Source organism: Lampetra fluviatilis, chromosome 4, assembly GCF_964198595.1.
Source record: "Lampetra fluviatilis chromosome 4, kcLamFluv1.1, whole genome shotgun sequence".
Taxonomy (NCBI): Eukaryota; Metazoa; Chordata; class Hyperoartia; order Petromyzontiformes; family Petromyzontidae; genus Lampetra; species Lampetra fluviatilis.
Window position 1 is genome coordinate 636,168 of NC_136278.1, and position 20,057 is coordinate 656,224.

At 56.1% G+C, this 20,057-nt stretch overlaps 1 protein-coding gene across 3 annotated transcripts; it reads left to right on the forward strand.

Moving 5' to 3' along the window:
- The first annotated feature begins 1,167 nt into the window (after positions 1-1,167).
- On the forward strand, positions 1,168-17,651 carry LOC144931433 (protein FAM178B-like). 3 transcript variants are annotated; one of them, XM_078855252.1, is made up of 17 exons: positions 1,168-1,506; positions 4,093-4,175; positions 4,521-5,193; positions 5,382-5,516; positions 6,257-6,430; positions 7,629-7,710; positions 9,419-9,533; positions 9,628-9,745; positions 10,367-10,490; positions 10,644-10,817; positions 11,366-11,463; positions 12,397-12,499; positions 14,288-14,404; positions 14,583-14,660; positions 15,113-15,196; positions 15,420-15,488; positions 15,731-17,651. In XM_078855252.1, the coding sequence occupies exons 1-17, from the start codon at positions 1,460-1,462 to the stop codon at positions 15,830-15,832; spliced, it is 2,376 nt and encodes a 791-aa protein (XP_078711378.1). In that variant the 5' UTR covers positions 1,168-1,459; the 3' UTR covers positions 15,833-17,651. The 3 variants fall into 3 exon arrangements, with proteins under 3 accessions (XP_078711378.1, XP_078711379.1, XP_078711380.1); XM_078855253.1 differs by having other exon boundaries at positions 9,419-9,503; XM_078855254.1 differs by lacking the exons at positions 11,366-11,463; positions 12,397-12,499; positions 14,288-14,404; ... (2 more) ...; positions 15,420-15,488; positions 15,731-17,651 and having other exon boundaries at positions 9,419-9,528; positions 10,644-11,292.
- Positions 17,652-20,057: the final 2,406 nt, after the last annotated feature.

A 20,057-nucleotide genomic window follows, 5' to 3' on the forward strand; every position in this document is an offset into this window, starting at 1 on the left:
AGAGGGGAGACACTGAGACACAGGGATAGGGAGAGGGGGGACACGGAGACACGGGAGCAGAGAGAGGGGGGACACGGAGACACGGGAGCAGAGAGAGGGGGGACACGGATACACGGGAGCAGAGAGAGGGGGGACACGGAGACACAGGGATAGAGAGAGGGGGGACACGGAGACACGGGAGCAGAGAGAGGGGGGACACGGGGATAACGGGGAGACACGGAGTGCGGCCGCCACCTCGTGGCGGAGACATGAAGCCAAAGTCTCTCACACACGTGACGGTGCCGGGTGGGTGGGTGAGTGGGTGAGGGAGCGGATTGAGTGAATCGGTCGGTGAGTTGGTGAGTTAGTGGCTGGGTGGGTGACTCGGTGGGTGAGTGAGTGGGTTGGTGGGTGAGTGAGTGGGTTGGTGGGTGAGTGAGTGGGTGAGTGGGTGAGTGAGTGGGTTGGCGAGTGAGTGGGTGGGTAAGTGACTCGGTGGGTGAGTGAGTGGGTTGGTGAGTGAGTGAGTGGGTGGGTGGGTGAGTGAGTGGGTTGGTGAGTGGGTTGGTGAGTGAGTGGGTGAGTGAGTGGGTCAGTGAGTGGGTTGATGAGTTGGTTGGTGAGTGAGTGGGTGAGTGAGTGGGTTGGTGGGTGAGTGAGTGGGTTGGTGAGTGGGTTGGTGAGTGAGTGGGTGAGTGAGTGGGTTGGTGAGTGAGTGGATTGGTGAGTGAGTGGGTTGGTGAGTGGGTTGGTGAGTGAGTGGGTTGGTGAGTGGGTTGGTGAGTGAGTGGGTTAGTGGGTGAGTGGGTGGGCCAGTGAGTGGGTTGGTGAGTGGGTTGGTGAGTGAGTGGGTGGGTCAGTGAGTGGGTTGGTGAGTGAGTGGGTTGGTGGGTGAGTGAGTGGGTGGGCCAGTGAGTGGGTTGGTGAGTGGGTTGGTGAGTGAGTGGGTGAGTGAGTGAGCGGGTGACTGGTTTCTCTCCATTGGCTCCAGGCACTTCGCGTTAACCACTGCGCCACCTGCTGCTGCTACTGCTGAGCGCGGTGGAATTTGAGGAGGCGGGGTTAGAGGGCGGGGCGTGTAGATAGGGGGCGGGGCGTGTGGGAAGGCGGCGGGCGTGTGTGAAGGGGGCGGGGCGTGTTGGTAGGGGGCGGGGCGTGTGGGAAGGGGGAGGGGTCACTGTGGGCCGAGGGCTTTTCGCAATAACGGAAGCGCGGGACGGGGAAAGATGCGAACCTAACACGCTGGGCCCTCCACGCTGGGACCTCCACACTGGGACCTCCACGCTGAGACCTGCACGCTGGGACCTGCACGCTGGGACCTCCACGCTGGGACCTGCACGCTGGGACCTTCACGCTGAGACCTGCACGCTGGGACCTTCACGCTGAGACCTGCACGCTGAGACCTGCACGGCTGGGCTGTTCGCCTCTGCGCCCCCCTCCCCATGTAGCCCCCTGCCGAGCCGAGCCCCCCGCCGTGAGGATGGAGGCGCGGGGGGCGAAGAGGAAGCGACGCGAGGCGGGGAGTCGGTGAGGCCCGTGGCGGCGTGTGTCTGTGTGCTAGTGAAAGCGTGTGTCTGTGTGCTAGTGGAGACGTCTGTCTGTGTGCTAGTGGAGACGTCTGTCTGTGTGCTAGTGGAGATGTCTGTCTGTGTGCTAGTGGAGACGTCTGTCTGTGTGCTAGTGAAAGCTGTGTGGTAGTGGAGACGTCTGTCTGTGTGCTAGTGAAAGCGTCTGTTTGTGTGCTAGTGGAGATGTCTGTCTGTCTGTGTGCTAGTAGAGATGTCTGTCTGTGTGCTAGTGGAGACGTCTGTCTGTGTGCTAGTGGGGACGTCTGTCTGTGTGCTAGTGGGGACGTCTGTCTGTGTGCTAGTGGAGGCGTCTGTCTGTGTGCTAGTGAAAGCGTGTGTCTGTGTGTCAGTGGAGACGTCTGTCTGTGTGCTAGTGGAGGCGTCTGTCTGTGTGCTAGTGAAAGCGTGTGTCTGTGTGTCAGTGGAGACGTATGTCTGTGTGTCAGTGGAGACGTCTGTCTGTGTGCTAGTGGAGGCGTCTGTCTGTGTGTCAGTGGAGATGTCTGTCTGTGTGCTAGTGGAGACGTCTGTCTGTGTATCAGTGGAGACGTCTGTCTGTGTGCTCCGTGCGTGTGCTGCTTGCTGTGTGCTCGGGGAGCGGTCGTGTAGCAGTTAGCGCTCACGGCCAACACCGGTGACGATTATCTGAACCGGTCCTGGGCCTCCCCTAGGTCGACTCAGCCTCAAATGAGTACCTGGTGCGATATGTAAACATCGCCACTCGGGAGACAAAGGCGGCCGGGCGTGGTGCTGGCCATCCCCTAGGGCTGAACGATTAATCGATTCCAAATCGAACTCGCAATTTGAAACAATGCGATTAGTGAGTCGCAAAGGCTGCGATTTTTGTGCGATTTGAAAAGTCGTTTTACTTCTTGGAATTGTTTTATTTTTAATTATTATAACTTTATTCATTTAACTTAACAATTTGTTTATGTTTTAGATTTGAAGCTTTCGTGACTGCAATGATTCATATTCTCAGGTTTTTTCGGTAAAGTCACGTAGGTAAAACATTAAAAGTAATGAAAGTAAAATAAAACAAAACAAAAATAAAAATAAAATTCACGACGTTTCGGAGGCAACACAAGTCTCCGTCATCAGGTGGGACCGTCACAGCCAGATTAGCTGCAGCAGTTTTATTTTACTTTCATTACTTTTAATGTTTTACCTACGTGACTTTACCGAAAAAACCTGAGAATATTGTTTATGTTTCATTGTTCTATTTCAATTAAAACATTTTAATAAATACATGTTGGAAGCAATGAATATATTTTAAGTTCTCATCCTTGCATTAGAATATATAGAGCATCACATGTTTACATCTATTATTGCACAGTGAGTATTCAACTGAAGTATGACTCACATTTGTTTTATCGCAAATCAAATCGCAATATCTGTCAGAACAATCGCAGTTAGATATTTTCCCCAAATCGTTCAGCCCTCACCACCCACCCCTCGTGTGCTCGCCAACAGCACTTGCCCCTACATTCTGTTAAGGCTACACGGGGGATCTTTGTCTCGTTTAGTACTTGTGTATATCTTCTACACGCGTGTGTATGCACTGCAGTAGTTTATTATACTTTATTATAATGATATGTTTTCGCTGCCTTTAGAGTCCTGAGGTGAGGCCTGGCCCTCAATACCTACTCCTTGGGATGTATAACCGTTTTAACAACCGTAGTTATTGATTACACTGCATTTAATTAGTTTTAAGGGTATAAATATGCTCATTGATGTATTTACTTTAATACAAAATTTAGTACTAAGTTATGTTTTAAGTGGCTGAGGAGGTGGTTATTTTTAAGGGTTAAGTCAACGTGATGAGATGTGTAATGTACGCCTGTACATCTTTGTAGAAGTGGGTGTACATCTCGCCTGGCACGGGTAATGTGGTGTTTTAGTTGGGGTTAATGTTTATAAAACTGACTGTGAGGTTGAGGAGGCTGCTGAGGAGATTGAAACTGCCTCAGGAGCACGTGGTCACAAATCACTCTTTAAGGCCATCAAGAGAGGAACTTTTAACGCCACACCTATTGCCACCCTTCAGGAAAACAACGGTGATCCAATCTCCAAACCCCAGAACCAGGGTTACAGGATCGTGATTCGTGGTGGTGGTGGTGGTGGTGAAAGTGGTGATGGCGGTTTTCTTCGTAGGTTGATGTAGAGCAACGACTGTAATTTACATTGTGGTTGACGAGTCAGATGTTTCTGTTAGCTGTGGCGGAATGCTGCATCACTGTTGCGATGCCTTCTTCGTCTTGGTGAATGGCGTCTTGAGTCGACAGTTCGTGTTCCTTGTGTCTGTACTGGGTGGTTGTCCACAGCCGCACACTCGGGAGTTTTACTTTTTACATTTTTGCGTCAAGTATCCGCATCTGTTGCCATGGTTTGTGCGGATGTGGTTTAGGGTTGCCCCATCAGCTTCGCGGAAGATTGGTGGTGGAGTAGGTCTTGTTGGTAGTGCTGGTGGGATGTGATGGTGATTGTGATGGAGGTGGTGGTAACGATAGTCCTCTGGTCTCTCCCACTCTCTCCCAATCTTCCACAGTCTCCGCTCTACTTGCCCCTCTCCCCCACACAGGACGCAGCCAATCACCAACTTCTTCAAGCCCAAACCGTTGAGCGACCTCGGTAGGTTACGACACGACCCCTTGATTGGAGTCAGAGGTCGCATCCACCCCAGCTCCTAATCGCCACAATTTGACGTTTTCATTTCCGCCCTTTCCCCGGTCCGCTGACAGCTCCGTCACACCGCACCACGACACGCCATGGGTTGCTGTTAGGGACGTCACCTACGTGGTTTGTGCCTTAGTTCACCTCCTGAATATGCCCGAAAAAAAAAACTCAAGTGAACTAATTTCTCGACACACGGCCCAACCAGGAAACCCACACCGAGATCATTAATGAGTGTGTCGCGAAAACTCGTGTGTACGCATGTGTGTGTTTCCACGTGTGTCTGCATGTGCGTGTGTGCAGGGGGTGCATCTCTCCCCACCGAGGTCCTCGCACCAGAAACAGTCATGTTGCCATCGATGCAGCTCGAGCCCTGCGTCAACCCCATGGACCCCATTGTCTTCCTTGGGCCCCGGATTATGGCTCCAAGCGGTGGTGCTGGTGACGGTGCTGGTGCCGGTGCTGGTGGTGGCAGTGGTGGGGTGAGCGGGGGATTGAACAGGGTGGTGAGCAGTGAGGCGAGCACCGGTGCTCATGGGGTGAGCGGGGCGGTGGGTGGGGCGGTGAGCGGCGGGGTGAGCAGGGTGGTGAGCTGGCCCATGAGCTACGAGCCGGTGTTGGTGCTGGAGAAGCTCCAGGAGGACGAGCTGCTCTTCCATACACGTCCCTCGTCCTCCAAGTTGGCGCCGGACGCCTCCTTGGGCGGCAGGAGCAAGCGGCGAGCGAGCGGCACGACAAAGAGGACGAGTGACGACGATGACAGTGGAGAATGCAGGGCTGGTCGTGCGAACAGGTGGCACTCATCCTTTGACCATAGTGACGGTGGTGGTGGTGGTGGTGGTAATGACGCCGACGATGATGACGAGAAGGTGAAGCTGCCGAGCCTGAGGACAAGGACGGTGCAGCAGGCGACTGGGCCGTCCCCCGAGACCCCCATCATGGAACGGCTCCGCGCCATAGCGCAGCAGAGAGAGCAGTGAGTCCTGAATCGCCCTCGTTCACCCTCACCTGACTTACCCTCGCTCACCCGACTCCCCATCACTCACCAGACTCGGGCTCACCTCGCTCACCTTCACATGTCTCACTCCTCGAATCCTCTTCACCCCCGGCACTTCTATCACCCCTCTCACCTCACCGCTCTCACCTCCATTGCCGTCTCCCCAGGGCCCCGAGCGAGGCGGCTCTCCTGCCCCGCACCCTGCACTGGCAGCCGCACACCAGCGACGAGGAGGACGAGGGTGAGATGGACCAGGAGGGGGTGTCTGAACGGCAGCTCCTGGAGGTGCCCAACCTCCCTAGGTAGCGCGCTCGCAGCCCCACGCCCACATCCACCTCTGATGGTGCTGGTGGCTATACACGCGTGTCATCACACACACATGCGCTGAGCTGCAAGACAACCGAGTTCCAGACTAATCATAATTTTCACAGCAGTGGCCTGTGATCCAGCACTGTGGAGGCAGCAAGGGTTGCTGGATCATCGCACAGATGTTGTGAAACTCCCTTCACATGGGTGGACGTCAAGGAGGGGCCATACTCTTGCTCGCCAGGAGAAGGCAGCATGGCTAAGTGAGGACTCATCTCCATATATGACAAAAAACAAGAATAGCTTTTACCTATTCTTGCAATAAAACAGGTGTTAAGATGTTCAAACACCAAATATAAACATGTTGCTTGGAATCCTGTCTGCATTAACCACATGTACTTGCGGTGAACATGATTCCCACTTGGCTGAGGCTCCTCGTCGTGCCTCATTCGAATGGAGTAGGACATTGTGTGCCGGCCTCACGGGCATACACACAACACAGCAGCGGTCACCGCTGCCTCCACCGGCATACTGAATGCCCTCTCGCAGCCAGGAGCTGAGACACCTCGTGCCGAACAGGGGCAGCTGCCGCTGAGGGCGCCTTTTCGACACGCGAGCCGCTTGTCGTGCGCGAAGCCCCCCGACTCTCCCCCCCCCCCTCCCCCCGGCGCCCGGTCAGGAACATCCCCCACCGCGTCGTGACCGGGCACCGTCGCTTTGCTTGTGCGTGCGTCAGCTCGCTGCAGCACGTGATCCAGGCCCACATGGGCCCCGTCTACTCCATCCCGGACCACCCTCCCGGCGAGGTGCTGCTGGGCCCGCCGTGCGCCGGTGGCGGTGTACCCTTTTCGAGCGCCCCCTTGCGGCTGGACGGCCTCTCCGATGAGCCGCTGGGCACCATGCTGCGCAGGTGAGTGCGGCGGGCACGGTCAACTCGACGAGCTCCCGCTCCCGGCCAACCTGAATGGGTCGGAGGGGGACATTCCACGTTCCTGTTGCGGGGTCGGCTCTTTCCCACATAGTGTTACCGATTGTACTGACCCCGGACAGAGGAATGATAGGCTGGGCTAACCCGCCCACTCCGACCAGGATGTGAACTCGCAACCTTCCCATTGCGAGCCGCTCGCTCTACCGCTGAGTCGCCCGCCCGAGCAATCATTACTGCTGCTGCTGCTGTTGTATCTGGGGTCGAACACTCAGTTCATACTTCACTGTACTCGCTTACACACTGACGGTCAGTCTCCTCCGTGTCGCTCTTCTATCCCCGCCACTACCTTGGTTACTCTTCCCGTGACGTTCGCTCGCTCGTTCATCCAGACTGTTTGGCCACCGTGTTGCAGGTCAAAACGACTCGCCCACTCAACAACCCACTCACTCACTCGACACTCACCCACCCACTCACCCTTTCACCACACTGCAAGTCACAACACTTCTCTCTCTGCTTCTTCCCTCGCACTGCTGCACTTTGGAATTCCCTCCTCGCATCATCACAGGATCGTGAGAGATGGCGATGGCTTGGGGAGGCCTTCATCGAGCAGTCGCTGGATCGTGGTTCGTGCTGCTTGATGATGATGATGACAACGATGCCGTTGTGTGTGTGTGTGTGATGTCAACACACACACAACGATGCCGTTGTGTGTGTGTGATGTCAACACACACACAACGATGCCGTTGTGTGTGTGTGTGATGTCAACACACACACACAACGATGCCGTTGTGTGTGTGTGTGATGTCAACACACACACACAACGATGCCGTTGTGTGTGTGTGTGATGTCAACACAGTTGTGGGGAGCGATAGTGTAGCGGTTAGCGCGCTGCGCTATGAACCCGGCGACACGAGTTCGATTCCCGCTCACGGCCAACACCAGTGACGATTATCTGAACCGGTCCCGGGCCTCTCCTAGGTCGACTCAGCCTCAAATGAGTACCTGGTACGGTGTGTAAACATCGCCACTAGGGAGACAAAGGCGGTCGGGCGTAGTGCTGGCCACCTACCCCCTCGTGTATCGTTCCGGCCTTCATAGGTGCTCGCTAACAGCACTTGCCCCTACAGTCTGTTTTAATGCTATATGGGGGATCTTTTTGTTCTTTGTTTTGTCAACACAGTGGCGCTGGCCTGTCGGAGCTGGTGGAGCTGGTGCAGTCCCGACTCAGCCCAGTGCAGTGGGAGCAGCAGTGGCTCTTCAGGGTAACCCCTCACCCCTCACCCCTCACCTCGTCCTCCCTTTTTTATTGTCTCATTTTGTACAGTGGAGTTCAAACCGCTAGGCTGAGCGTCGCCTTAATATCTCATTGGCATAAATAATTGGTTCTCACGTGCACAGCTGTGTGCTGTGTGCACGCTGTGTGCATGCTGTGTGCCCGCTGTGTGCCCGCTCTGTGCGTGCTGTGTGTGTGTGCTTGTCACGAGTGTGGGAATCGTTTGATCGATGATTCGGTGCGTGCCGAGAATAGCAGCATCATCGGCAGCAACAGCATCATCAGCAGCACCAGCAGCATCACCAGCATCAGCATAATCAGTTCTGCCTGTTTGCGATGCAAATCATGGTGTTGATGATGATGATGCTGGTGATGCTGATGATGATGATGCTGGTGATAATGATGCTGGTGATGCTGATGATAATGATGATGCTAATGTTGATGCTGGTGATGATGATGATGGTGCTGATGATAATGATGCTGGTGATGCTGATGATAATGATGATGCTAATGTTGATGCTGGTGATGCTGATGATGATGATGCTGGTGATAATGATGCTGGTGATGCTGATGATAATGATGATGCTAATGTTGATGCTGGTGATGATGATGATGATGGTGCTGGTGATGCTGATGATAATGATGATGATGATGCTGGTGATGATGATGATGCTAATGTTGATGCTGGTGATGCTGATGATGATGATGCTGGTGATAATGATGCTGGTGATGCTGATGATAATGATGATGCTAATGTTGATGCTGGTGATGATGATGATGATGGTGCTGGTGATGCTGATGATAATGATGATGATGGTGCTGATGATAATGATGATGCTAATGTTGATGCTGGTGATGCTTCCAGCATCATCGGGCGAATTGCCCGATGATGCTGGATGCAATTACCAGCGAAACGTCGTACTACTCAAATTGTAAATGTTGTGGCTTCAACACACCGGTGGGCTAAAGCAGTGAACTATTTGTCTTTTGTCAACGTGACACTTTTTTTACTGATTGGCCGTGTCGGGTGGTGGAGGGTTACGACACATTTATAAATAACGCGATCTAAACCCAAAAACGTTGATTATGACTGATGATAATGATGATGCTAATGTTGATGCTGGTGATGATGATGATGATGGTGCTGGTGATGCTGATGATAATGATGATGATGATGCTGGTGATGATGATGATGATGATGATGCTGGGGATGATGATGATGATGCTGGTGATGATGATGATGATGCTGGGGATGATGATGATGATGCTGGTGATGATGATGATGATGCTGGTGATGATGATGATGATGGTGATGATGATGGTGATGCTGGTGATGATGATGCTGGTAATGATGATGATGCTGGTGATGATGATGATGATGCTGGTGATGATGATGATGGTGATGATGATGTTGGTGATGCTGGTGATGATGATGCTGGTAATGATGATGATGCTGGTGATGATGATGGTGATGCTGGTGATGATGATGGTGATGCTGGTGTTGCTGGTGATGATGATAGTGATGATGCTGGTGATGATGATGCTGGTGATGCTGGTGATGATGATGGTGATGATGATGATGCTGGTGATGATGATGCTGGTGATGATGATGCTGGTGATTATGATGATGCTGGTGATTATGATGATGCTGGTGATTATGATGATGCTGGTGATGATGTCGTTGTCCCCGGGTGCAGGTGGTGGTGAGAGTGGACAGGGACATGGAGGCAGACATGGCGCGTGCGGCGTTGTGGAAAATCTGCAGCCGGAGTCGTGGACGACGTGAGAGGCTCTCCTCGTCACCTCGGTGTGGTGCGTGTGTTATGTGCGTGTGTTATGTGCGTGCTGTGCGTGTGTGTGGCGTGCGCAGTGTGACAGTATGATCTGTACGGCATGCGTCTCACAGCTGTGTGGGTGCCATCGCTGCTGGAGTTCTTCTGGGCGCTGGCCATGTTGGGCATCCCGTACTCCGCCATCTTCCCTCATCCCCACTTCACCGTCGACGAGCTTCTCGATGGCTCAGCGTACGCGCCACGGCACACCGTACCACACCACATTATACCACGCACGTCACACGCCACGCCACTGCACGCCCTACCACCCCACACCGTACCACACCACGCCACACCACATTATACCACGCACGTCACGCGCCACACCACACTGCACCGCGCCACACCACGGCACATTGTGCCACAATGAGCTACCATCGCAACTCTCTCACCACTGATGTTTGCCGTGACCGGGAAGCAAACAGAGCAGTGCGCTAATGGCTGTGCCACCACTCCACTAGGACCGTATGTGATGCTGTTGTAATTGTTTTGGATAACTATCCCAACCCCTCGTGGCCCACTGCCTTCCCGCTCGTGTGCCCCCCTTCCTGTGTCCTGGCTCCTACCCTCTATGCCCCCCCCCACCTCTACTCGCACTCTCTGTGCCCGGCCTTCCACGTGCACCCATCCCTTGTCCCCTCCACCCCTTGCGTCAACGCCCAATGCTCTGCCCCCCCCCCCGTTCCCCCATGCTATGTCCCCTGCCCCCATCCCATCCTCCCTATGCCCTCCACACTCATGCCATGCCCCGTGTCTCCTCCATCCCCTTCCTGTTCCCCCGCCGCCATGTTGACCCTGTTCTTGACCTCCCAGGTTATCTGCGGATGCAGCTGCCCCCCTGGCTGCCTCCCTGGCTGCCCCCATTGCTGCCCCCTTACCGGCGCAGACTGGGACTGCCAATCACTCCCAGCTCCTCCGCCTCTCCATGCTGCTCCAGGTGAGAGATGTGGAACCGGTGGTGCGTGCGTGTGTGTGTACACGTGCGCGTACACGTGTGCATGTGCGCACACCTGCGTATGTGCGCATGCGTACACGTTCACGTGCGTGTGTGCCTACCCGTGCGTGCGCACGTGTGTTGCCGACCCTCCAGGTGCTGGCGGGCTGCCTCTCTTCTTGCCCCTCCGCCTACTCCGACCGCGAGCTCTCACTGCTCATCTTGGCCATCGGGCGCCTGAACCTCGACCCCGCCCTGCGACCCCTGACCTCCAACCTCCAGCAGCTGCTGCACGTGGCGCTGGGCGGCGTGCGGTGCTGGGCAGAGCAGGTGCTCACCGTGACGATGACGATGGTGACGTCGGTTTTCTCTTTCCGCCATCATCCGGCACGGTGGTGACGTTCGTGCCTAACAACAACAAGGGCCTGGGTTTGATTCCTCATGTGGATGCCCCTTTTTGTGTGGAGTGCTTCTGCTGCTGTTTTTTGCAGTGAGTGTGAGTGAATGTGAGTTTGCGGGGAGCGGTAGTGTAGCGGTTAGCACTGCGCTACGAACCCAGTGACTCGAGTTCGATTCGCGCTCACGGCCAACACAAGTGACGATTATCTGAACCGGTTCTGGACCTTCCCTAAGTTTACTCAGCCTGAGTACCTGGTGCTTTGTGTAAAGATCGCCACTTCGGAGACAAAGGCGGTCGGGCTTTGTGCTGGCCACCCACCACCCACCACCTCATGTGCCGTGCCAGCCTTCATCGGTGCTCGCTAACAGCACTTCCCCCAACAGTCGATTAAGGCTACACGGGGGATCTTTGTCTTGAGTAAGAGAGTGCCAACCCCCCCCCACCCCATGCCGACCCCCCCCCCCCCGTGCATGTGTAGATGCCGCATCTGCTCTGCTTGCTGAGCCAGCATTCGAGCCACCACCACAACCTGCTCAGCCTCGTGCAGATGCTGCCCTCCTACGAGCCGTGCTGCAGGTGCTCTACACGCTCGCTCTCTAACACACTCACTCAACACTCTCTCTTACACCCTGACTCACTTAACAGACTGCAAGGGCGATTGCTGTTAACAAGCGCCTATGAAGGCTGGAACGACACACGAGGGGGTGAGTGACAAGCTCCATGCCCGGCCGCCTTTGTCTCCCCTGTGCTGCACACTGCACCAGATATCCATTTAAGACTGAAGCGATCTAGAAGAGGCCCAGGACCGGTTAAAATATTTGCCACTGTTTTTGTCGTGAGCAGGACTCAAACTCGGGTCACCGGGGTCGTAGCCCAATGCACTAACCACGACACGACCACTCCCCTCGCACACGCACACCGTGACGCTCGCTCACTCGGGCGCACAAACATAACACGCATGCCCACATCTACGCACGCACGCACACGTATCGCTGGCGCCCTCAAAGTGATGGCGGTGGCGCCAACCACAGCAGCCGTGTCTGAGCACCTCCCCCCCCCCCACCCGTGTCACGCGTCGTCGTGCGTTTCTCGTCGCGTGTCATGCGTTGCGCGTTACGTATCACGCGTCACGTGTCACGTGTCACGTGTGCTGCCCCGCTGCTTCATTGTATTCCCCATCCCTTGCACTCGCGTCCCTGTCCTCAGCCCATCATTTCTCCAAGGGTCTATAAATTGAGACGATTTTGTTTTGGTTGCGTTCAAAGCGGCGAGGTAAACAATCTAGAAATTCGGCTTGAGACATTTTTTTGTTTTGTTTTCAGAGTTCCGATAACAATCTGTGCTGCACCTCCCCGTACTTTCCCGCACCTCCCTAAGTCTCCCCGAGCCTCGCCGGTATCCAGTTACTGGAACGGCTGTTCTAAGCCGGTGCCACATCTGTGCCATGCCATTGGCCGTGACAGGCATCTGATCTGGATCCTGATAAATCGATGCCGCTGTTTGCAACAGGCAACTGCAAAGATGCCTCTGCTTGGCAGTGATTGGTCGGCTTCTTAAGGAGCCACAGCTTCCGCTCGCACACAGCGAGGAGGGCAGCAAAGACGAAGTGGAGGTGAGGGCACTTTTGTGTTGGTGTGCGTGGTGCTGAATGAGTGGCGGTGTGCGTGGTGCTGAATGAGTGGCGGTGTGCGTGGTGCTGAATGAGTGGCGGTGTGCGTGGTGCTGAATGAGTGGCGGTGTGCGTGGTGCTGAATGAGTGGCGGTGTGCGTGGTGCTGAATGAGTGGCGGTGTGCGTGGTGCTGAATGAGTGGCGGTGTGCGTGGTGCTGAATGAGTGGCGGTGTGCGTGGTGCTGAATCAGTGGCGGTGTGCGTGGTGCTGAATGAGTGGCGGTGTGCGTGGTGCTGAGTGAGTGGCGGTGTGCGTGGTGCTGAATGAGTGGCGGTGTGCGTGGTGCTGAGTGAGTGGCGGTGTGCGTGGTGCTGAATGAGTGGCGGTGTGCGTGGTGCTGAGTGAGTGGCGGTGTGCGTGGTGCTGAGTGAGTGGCGGTGTGCGTGGTGCTGAATGAGTGGCGGTGTGCGTGGTGCTGAATGTGTGGCGGTGTGCGTGGTGCTGAGTGAGTGGCGGTGTGCGTGGTGCTGAATGAGTGGCGGTGTGCGTGGTGCTGAATGAGTGGCGGTGTGCGTGGTGCTGAGTGAGTGGCGGTGTGCGTGGTGCTGAATGTGTGGCGGTGTGCGTGGTGCTGAATGAGTGGCGGTGTGCGTGGTGCTGAATGAGTGGCGGTGTGCGTGGTGCTGAGTGAGTGGCGGTGTGCGTGGTGCTGAGTGAGTGGCGGTGTGCGTGGTGCTGAATGAGTGGCGGTGTGCGTGGTGCTGAATGAGTGGCGGTGTGCGTGGTGCTGAATGAGTGGCGGTGTGCGTGGTGCTGAATGAGTGGCGGTGTGCGTGGTGCTGAATGAGTGGCGGTGTGCGTGGTTCTGAGTGAGTGGCGGTGTGCGTGGTGCTGAGTGAGTGGCGGTGTGCGTGGTGCTGAGTGAGTGGCGGTGTGCGTGGTGCTGAGTGAGTGGCGGTGTGCGTGGTGCTGAGTGAGTGGCGGTGTGCGTGGTGCTGAGTGAGTGGCGGTGTGCGTGGTGCTGAGTGAGTGGCGGTGTGCGTGGTGCTAAGTGAGTGGCGGTGTGCGTGGTGCTGAGTGAGTGGCGGTGTGCGTGGTGCTGAGTGAGTGGCGGTGTGCGTGGTGCTGAATGAGTGGCGGTGTGCGTGGTGCTGAGTGAGTGGCGGTGTGCGTGGTGCTGAGTGAGTGGCGGTGTGCGTGGTGCTGAGTGAGTGGCGGTGTGCGTGGTGCTGAGTGAGTGGCGGTGTGCGTGGTGCTGAGTGAGTGGCGGTGTGCGTGGTGCTGAGTGAGTGGCGGTGTGCGTGGTGCTGAGTGAGTGGCGGTGTGCGTGGTGCTGAATGAGTGGCGGTGTGCGTGGTGCTGAGTGAGTGGCGGTGTGCGTGGTGCTGAGTGAGTGGTGGTGTGCGTGGTGCTGAGTGAGTGGCGGTGTGCGTGGTGCTGAATGAGTGGCGGTGTGCGTGGTGCTGAGTGAGTGGCGGTGTGCGTGGTGCTGAGTGAGTGGCGGTGTGCGTGGTGCTGAGTGAGTGGCGTGCACGGCGGTGAGTGGGGGTGACGAGTGTTGTATTTTTTCTGTGTGGTGGTGAATGTGGTGGTGGTGGTGGTGAATGTGGTGGTGGTGGTGGTGGATGTTATGTGCGCGTGCATGGTGGTGTGTGTAATGCTAACCACCCACTCCCTCGTGTGCCGTGCCAACCTCCATTGTTGCTCTCTAACAGCGCTTGCCCCACAAGTCTGGGAAGGCTACACGGGGGACCTTTGTCTGTGTGTGTGTGTGCGGTGGCTCCCGCAGGTCTCGCTGCTGCTCCCGTTCCTGCCCAGGATGATGCGGAGCTCGCTGCTGCAGCTGCTTCACACGGAGGAGGAGGGGGAGTTGGGGGACGTCACTCGGAGCGAGAGAGACATGGAGGTGAGGATCCCTGGGAGCCGTGTCACCCCGAGCACTTCCCACAATGCCCCGTTCTGGAATTCGCTCTGCAGGCGACGTTGTTCCGCTTGCCCCCCCCACCCCGTCTAATCGCCGTGGTCTCTGTGCCCCCCGCCCACCCCCCCGCACCCCCCCACACCCCTCCACCTCCTCCCCACAGGCGTGCTACTTGAGCTGCTCGCTGCTGACGCTGGCGGACGTGTACGTCGGTGTGCAGCACCTCTCGCAAGCCCAGCGGGTGCTTGCCGTGGGATGTTGCCAGAGTGCATTGCGTACCCCGGTGCTCGTAGAGTCTCGAATGTTCGGACCCCGAGTCCACACTCCATTATGGAGTCATAATGGAGTGCGTGCTGCGTCACATGGTCTACTGTGGGTGGTGCCAGTCAACAACGCTTGGGCTTACCCATCGGTAACGCTGGGGTGTTCATGCCTGTGTCTGAGGGCGTGTGTGCATCCGTGAGTGTGTGTGCGTATCTGAGCCGGACCTGGGCTTCCACTGGCTCGACTCAAATGAGTTCCTGGTGCAGTGTGTAAATGTCGCCACTCGGCAGACAAAGGCAGACAGGCGTGGCGCTGGGTCACCCACCTGCCCATGTACAGCGCCACCCTCCATAGTTCTCCTTGGCAGCACTTGCCTCAATAGTCTGTTAAGGCTATAGGGGTGATCTCTGTCTCTATTTGTGTGCTCAGAAACCGCTGATGAAGTTGGTGGAGCTGCTGCGTCGCGTGCAGAATGACGTGTGGGACAGTCCCCAACGCCTCTACCGCTCCAAGGTGCACGCACACGCACACACGTGCACACGCACACACACACGCACACACACGCACACACACGCACACACACACGTGCACACACACACGCACGCACACGCGCTCTTGTTTTGCTTGTACTGGGTGCGTGCTAGCACTGGGTGTCCGGCCTCCGCAATCCATCGTCATGGCTGTGGTCGTCGTCTTCGTCACCCACGCGCGCCTCTCGCCCCCCCCACCCCCCCAGCTGAAGAATCTTATCCTGCGCATCGAGTGTCGCTGGCAAGACATACTTGGGTGCATGCAGCCCACACAGGTGAGCGGTGGGAGGGGTGAGTGGCGAGGAGGTGAGCGGGGTGGTGAGTATTGTGATGGGCAAAGTGTGAAATGTTGCAGTGAGGGAGATTCGGTGGTGTGAGTGGTGTGGCAAGAGCTGTAGTGAGTGGTGTGGAGAGAAGTGTGGCGACCGTTGGGGTGAGCGGTATGATGAGCAGTGTGGAGATGACACCTGCAACATCATGATGCCTCACCTTCGCCCTCCCCTCCACCACCACACAGGGCAATCTGTACAACTTCTGGAACCCCTGCGAATTATCAGATGAGGAGATGTGGAGCAATGAAGAGTTGAATGAGGAGGAGAAGAAGGAGATGAAGAAGTGAAAGGAGGAGGAGGGTGAGATGGGGAGTGACGTGAAGAGGTGACACACGGAGTGGGAGGTGTGACGACACGAGGAGGTGGGGGATGAGGAAGCTGTCAGAAGAGGTGTTTAACACGAGGAGGTGAGCACAGGTGGATCTTGGTCCTGGCGAGGTGTGGTGTGTTGGTGGCCGCGTGGTGGACTCACTACGGGCTACTCAGGAGGCTACTCACTGCCCCGGAGAGCGAGGCACGACAAGACGGGCACATGGGCCGCCCTCACGGCGTCATCATAACTTACAAACGTGATGCAGCAGGGCGACATTGCTGAAATCAAAGAACGATGTCCTCACAACTTGTTGACATGTGAGTGGACGGATAAAGACTGATCCGGGAAAACACCAAGACTTGTAGCTTTGTGTGTTGGGTACGCTTTCTGACCACCCGTCACCAGACTGAGGGGGGGCCAAACTTGGACAACTGGTAGGAGAAGTCAACGGGAAGCATCTCGGATTCATGACCGTTGGAGAAAATGATGCGGTGTGCAATGTTTTACGAGCAAGAGCGAGGATGAAAGCGCACAGCCCGATCCCAGGTCGACGTAGATTTGCGTGTAGGCTACGTAGCGAAGGTAACGTATCACCTGGCGTTGCAGGAGAATTCCAGGCAGGGCCGTGTACGCAACGAATAAAGCGGCGGTTGTGCTGATAGCGTCACCCGGGGCCATGCGAGAGGATTTCAGGAGTACTTCCGCTATTGACAGGGAGAAGCTCGTCGGATTTCCTGCTCGACTTCGGGACATCAGGAGACCCATTCCACGCCATCAAACACGGCTCTCACTGCGGCTACGTCGGAGATACCGAGACGCTGCTGCAAGAATTGGAACTCCAAGGAAATTGTGTCACTGCCCTTCTGTGTGGCCTCGGAGAAGAGCGGTGCAGTGTGCAACACCGGAGTGTTGATGTGCTGTCTCATATCGATAGTTTCATTGTTGTTTATGTTTGTGATTTTTTTAAACAAAATCTTTGTGATGCTCACATCACGCCGGGCGTTGCGGCGTCACGCCGGGCGTTGGCTTGGGCGATGTTCACCAACTCAGGAGGCCACGGGAGTGGAGAGGACTCGGGGCAGTGCCGCCGGTGTTGATTTCACTATCTTCGTGGTTCACGTGAGAGCTGGCGCTCCTCCACACTGGGGCGCTCCACACTGGGGAGCTCCACACTGGGGCCCTCCACACTGGGGAGCTCCATACTGGGGAGCTCCGCACTGGGGAGCTCCACACTGGGGAGCTCCGCACTGGGGAGCTCCACACTGGGGAGCTCCATACTGGGGAGCTCCGCAACGGGGCACTCCAAACTGGGGAGCTCCACACTGGAGAGCTCCACACTGGGGAGCTCCGCACTGGGGAGCTCCGCAATGGGGCGCTCCATACTGGGGAGCTCCACACTGGGGAGCTCCGCACTGGGGCGCTCCATACTGGGGAGCTCCATACTGGGGAGCTCCACACTGGGGAGCTCCGCAATGGGGCGCTCCACACTGGGGAGCTCCGCACTGGGGAGCTCCGCAATGGGGCGCTCCATACTGGGGAGCTCCACAATGGGGAACTCCGCAATGGGGCGCTCCACACTGGGGAGCTCCGCAATGGGGCGCTCCACACTGGGGAGCAGGCCTCCGTCCACAGTGAAGGGGGGGGAGGAAGGCGAGTGTGGATATCTCGAGCGCCTCCCCATGCTGTTCCCGTGTTCTTGTGTTGCTGTTGGCTCACCCGAGAGGTGGTGGGACTCTGTGAGCGTCCAGTCCAGGGTACCTGTGATATGCGTAATGAATTTAAATAAAATAATCTATTTATCTATTGTTTTAACCGTTGCAAAAGTGGAGTGAGGGAAACATCGACGTCGACTCGGGGTGATCATTGCACGAGCGTAGCGGTGGCGAGTGTAGTGGTGGCGGTGGCGAGCGCGGCGACCATTCACCCTGGTGGGGCTCGGCAGGCATCGCCACCATCCACGGCCAACAATCACCTGGGGTGGATTGAGCCCGTGGTGACAGTATCCCATTGACAGTCTGTACCAAGTACTACTCGCGGCCTCTCTAGGTGTGGTAGTATGCTTCTGTAAGGACAGTACGGGGCCTCGTGGCCGTAAATAGATGAGTCCAGGCAGGGCCAGGTGGGGTAACTGGGTGATGAGTCAACGCGGGGGGTAGAGATGGAACCCCGGGGGGGTGTGAGAGTGAGGCAGAGGGGTAGAGACGGAGCCCCCGGGGGGGTGTGAGAGTGAGGCAGAGGAGAGAGTTCGGGAAAAGGGGCCTGGCAGAGCCGAGGGGAAACAAAAGGCAGAGCGGAGTTCGGGGCTCGGGGCTGCTGTGAGGATTCGGGGTCCGGAGCGTCGTCGCTGGGGATCGCCCTCGTCGTCTTGGAAGGCTGGGGAAGAAGTTCTACATCGACGGCTCCGATACATGTGTAGCAGCGACAAAGTCGTCACCCAGTTGTGTAGAGTCAGCCTGCGTCCAGCTGGTAACGTGTCATCGAGTCGGGTGAACTGTAATATTTAATATAAACTCGCCTATAACCCATATTCTTTGGGTCTTTCGGTAAAGTCACGTGGATGGGTTCAAATTCATAAACATAAAATGAACACTTTATTAATTTGAACCTATCTACGTGACTTTACCGAAATACCCAAAGAATATGAATTCCTGCAGTCACGAAAGCTTTAAGAGTCAAGACAATTTTGGCTCATATCAGTAATATTGTATATATAACTTGAGCAAGACAGCGTCTCTGAGTGCTACATTACACTTTTAATGCATTCATTCTAGAGTCGGGGATTTTTATTTGCCATCAGCCATCCCGAAAATTGCTGTTTGCTTATGATGTGCTGATTTGTCCTGAGACGTATTCTGCAGTCCACGTATTGGCCACCTCTGTGCGTGCGTGTAAACGCACGAGGATCTGTCTCTTGAAGCTCTTCTCGACTGCTCATCATCTTCTCGACCCTCCACTCCTTCCCATCCCTCCTCTACCCCTTCGTGACCCCCCAAGTCCCCTCTATCGCTGTCACTCATTCCTCAATCCTTGTCGCACGCCCTTGAAATTAGAATAATTTCCGATTATCCTCGCAGCGAATTTTGGCTCCCCATCGAACAAAGACGGCAACTGCATCACTACGCGCTTTGAGATTCGCTTCTGCGGCCGTCTGGAACGCTCTTCCGATATTAGGAAGCCACTAGAGTTAAGCACTTGTAAATCATCTAGGTAGAAAACTACTTTATTTGAACTAGCTTGTTGTTTAGCTCGTTGTCCTTCCCCCGCACCTCCGATTAGCACGGTTGGCTACGTACGGTGCGAAAGAAGTTCAACATAATATGCTGTCACCGTGGTGCAAGCTCCGTCAAGCGCCCCGAGTGAAGGCGCTCTTTGAATATAACTTCGATTACGGGCCGAGCAGACCCCCTCGTGACCCTCCCGGGTTGCGGCGAGCCTCTCGCTCGCCCGCTCCGCACTCGCGATGGCCGATGCCGCCGTCGAGGAGGAGACGAAGGCAATGAAGCTGCTGGGAGGGGCGGGGTCGAGCGCGGCCTTTGGACTCTGCCCTTTGCCTGGGAGAGACCCGCGTCGAGGTCCAATGGGGGAACGAGGTCACGTGCGCTGTGGTGTTAGTGGGTGTTGTGGCGGTGATGCTCAGCGCGGTAATGGTGATGGTGGTGTTAGAGGCGGTAGTGATCCCAGGGGTCGCTGTGGTGTGGGGGTGGAGGGGGACCTCTCCCGCACCTTCCACGTGGACCCTCTGAGTCACAGTGAGGTCAAGACAAGCAGCAGCAGCGTCATCGGCATCCGCTCATGAAGCGGGGGGAGGACGTCATGTCTGGCGGGTGACGTGATCTGGTTCCTCTGCGTCAGCCGGGCACTTTGAACCCTCCACTGACTCGTCTGGTGTGCACGAGGTCGTGGCTTCGATCCCGACCCTGGCGTCTGTTTATTTGGAGTTCGCGAGTACTCCCCGTGATCGCGTGGACTTTTCTCCGAGTCCTCCGGTTTTTCTATCCACATTTATACACGCGCTTTTCAAGTATTTGACTGCTATACAATTTCCACGTGATAAGCCACTTCGTGGAGCTATCGTTTGTGGCCAGGTCGCTTCTGAAAAAGCGCTACGTAGCTTAGCGGGAGAGTTGTAGGCGTGGGGAGGCCCTCTTCCAGCAGTGGATTGTCAACAAGGGCCCGACACAAACACCAACTGTGGTTAG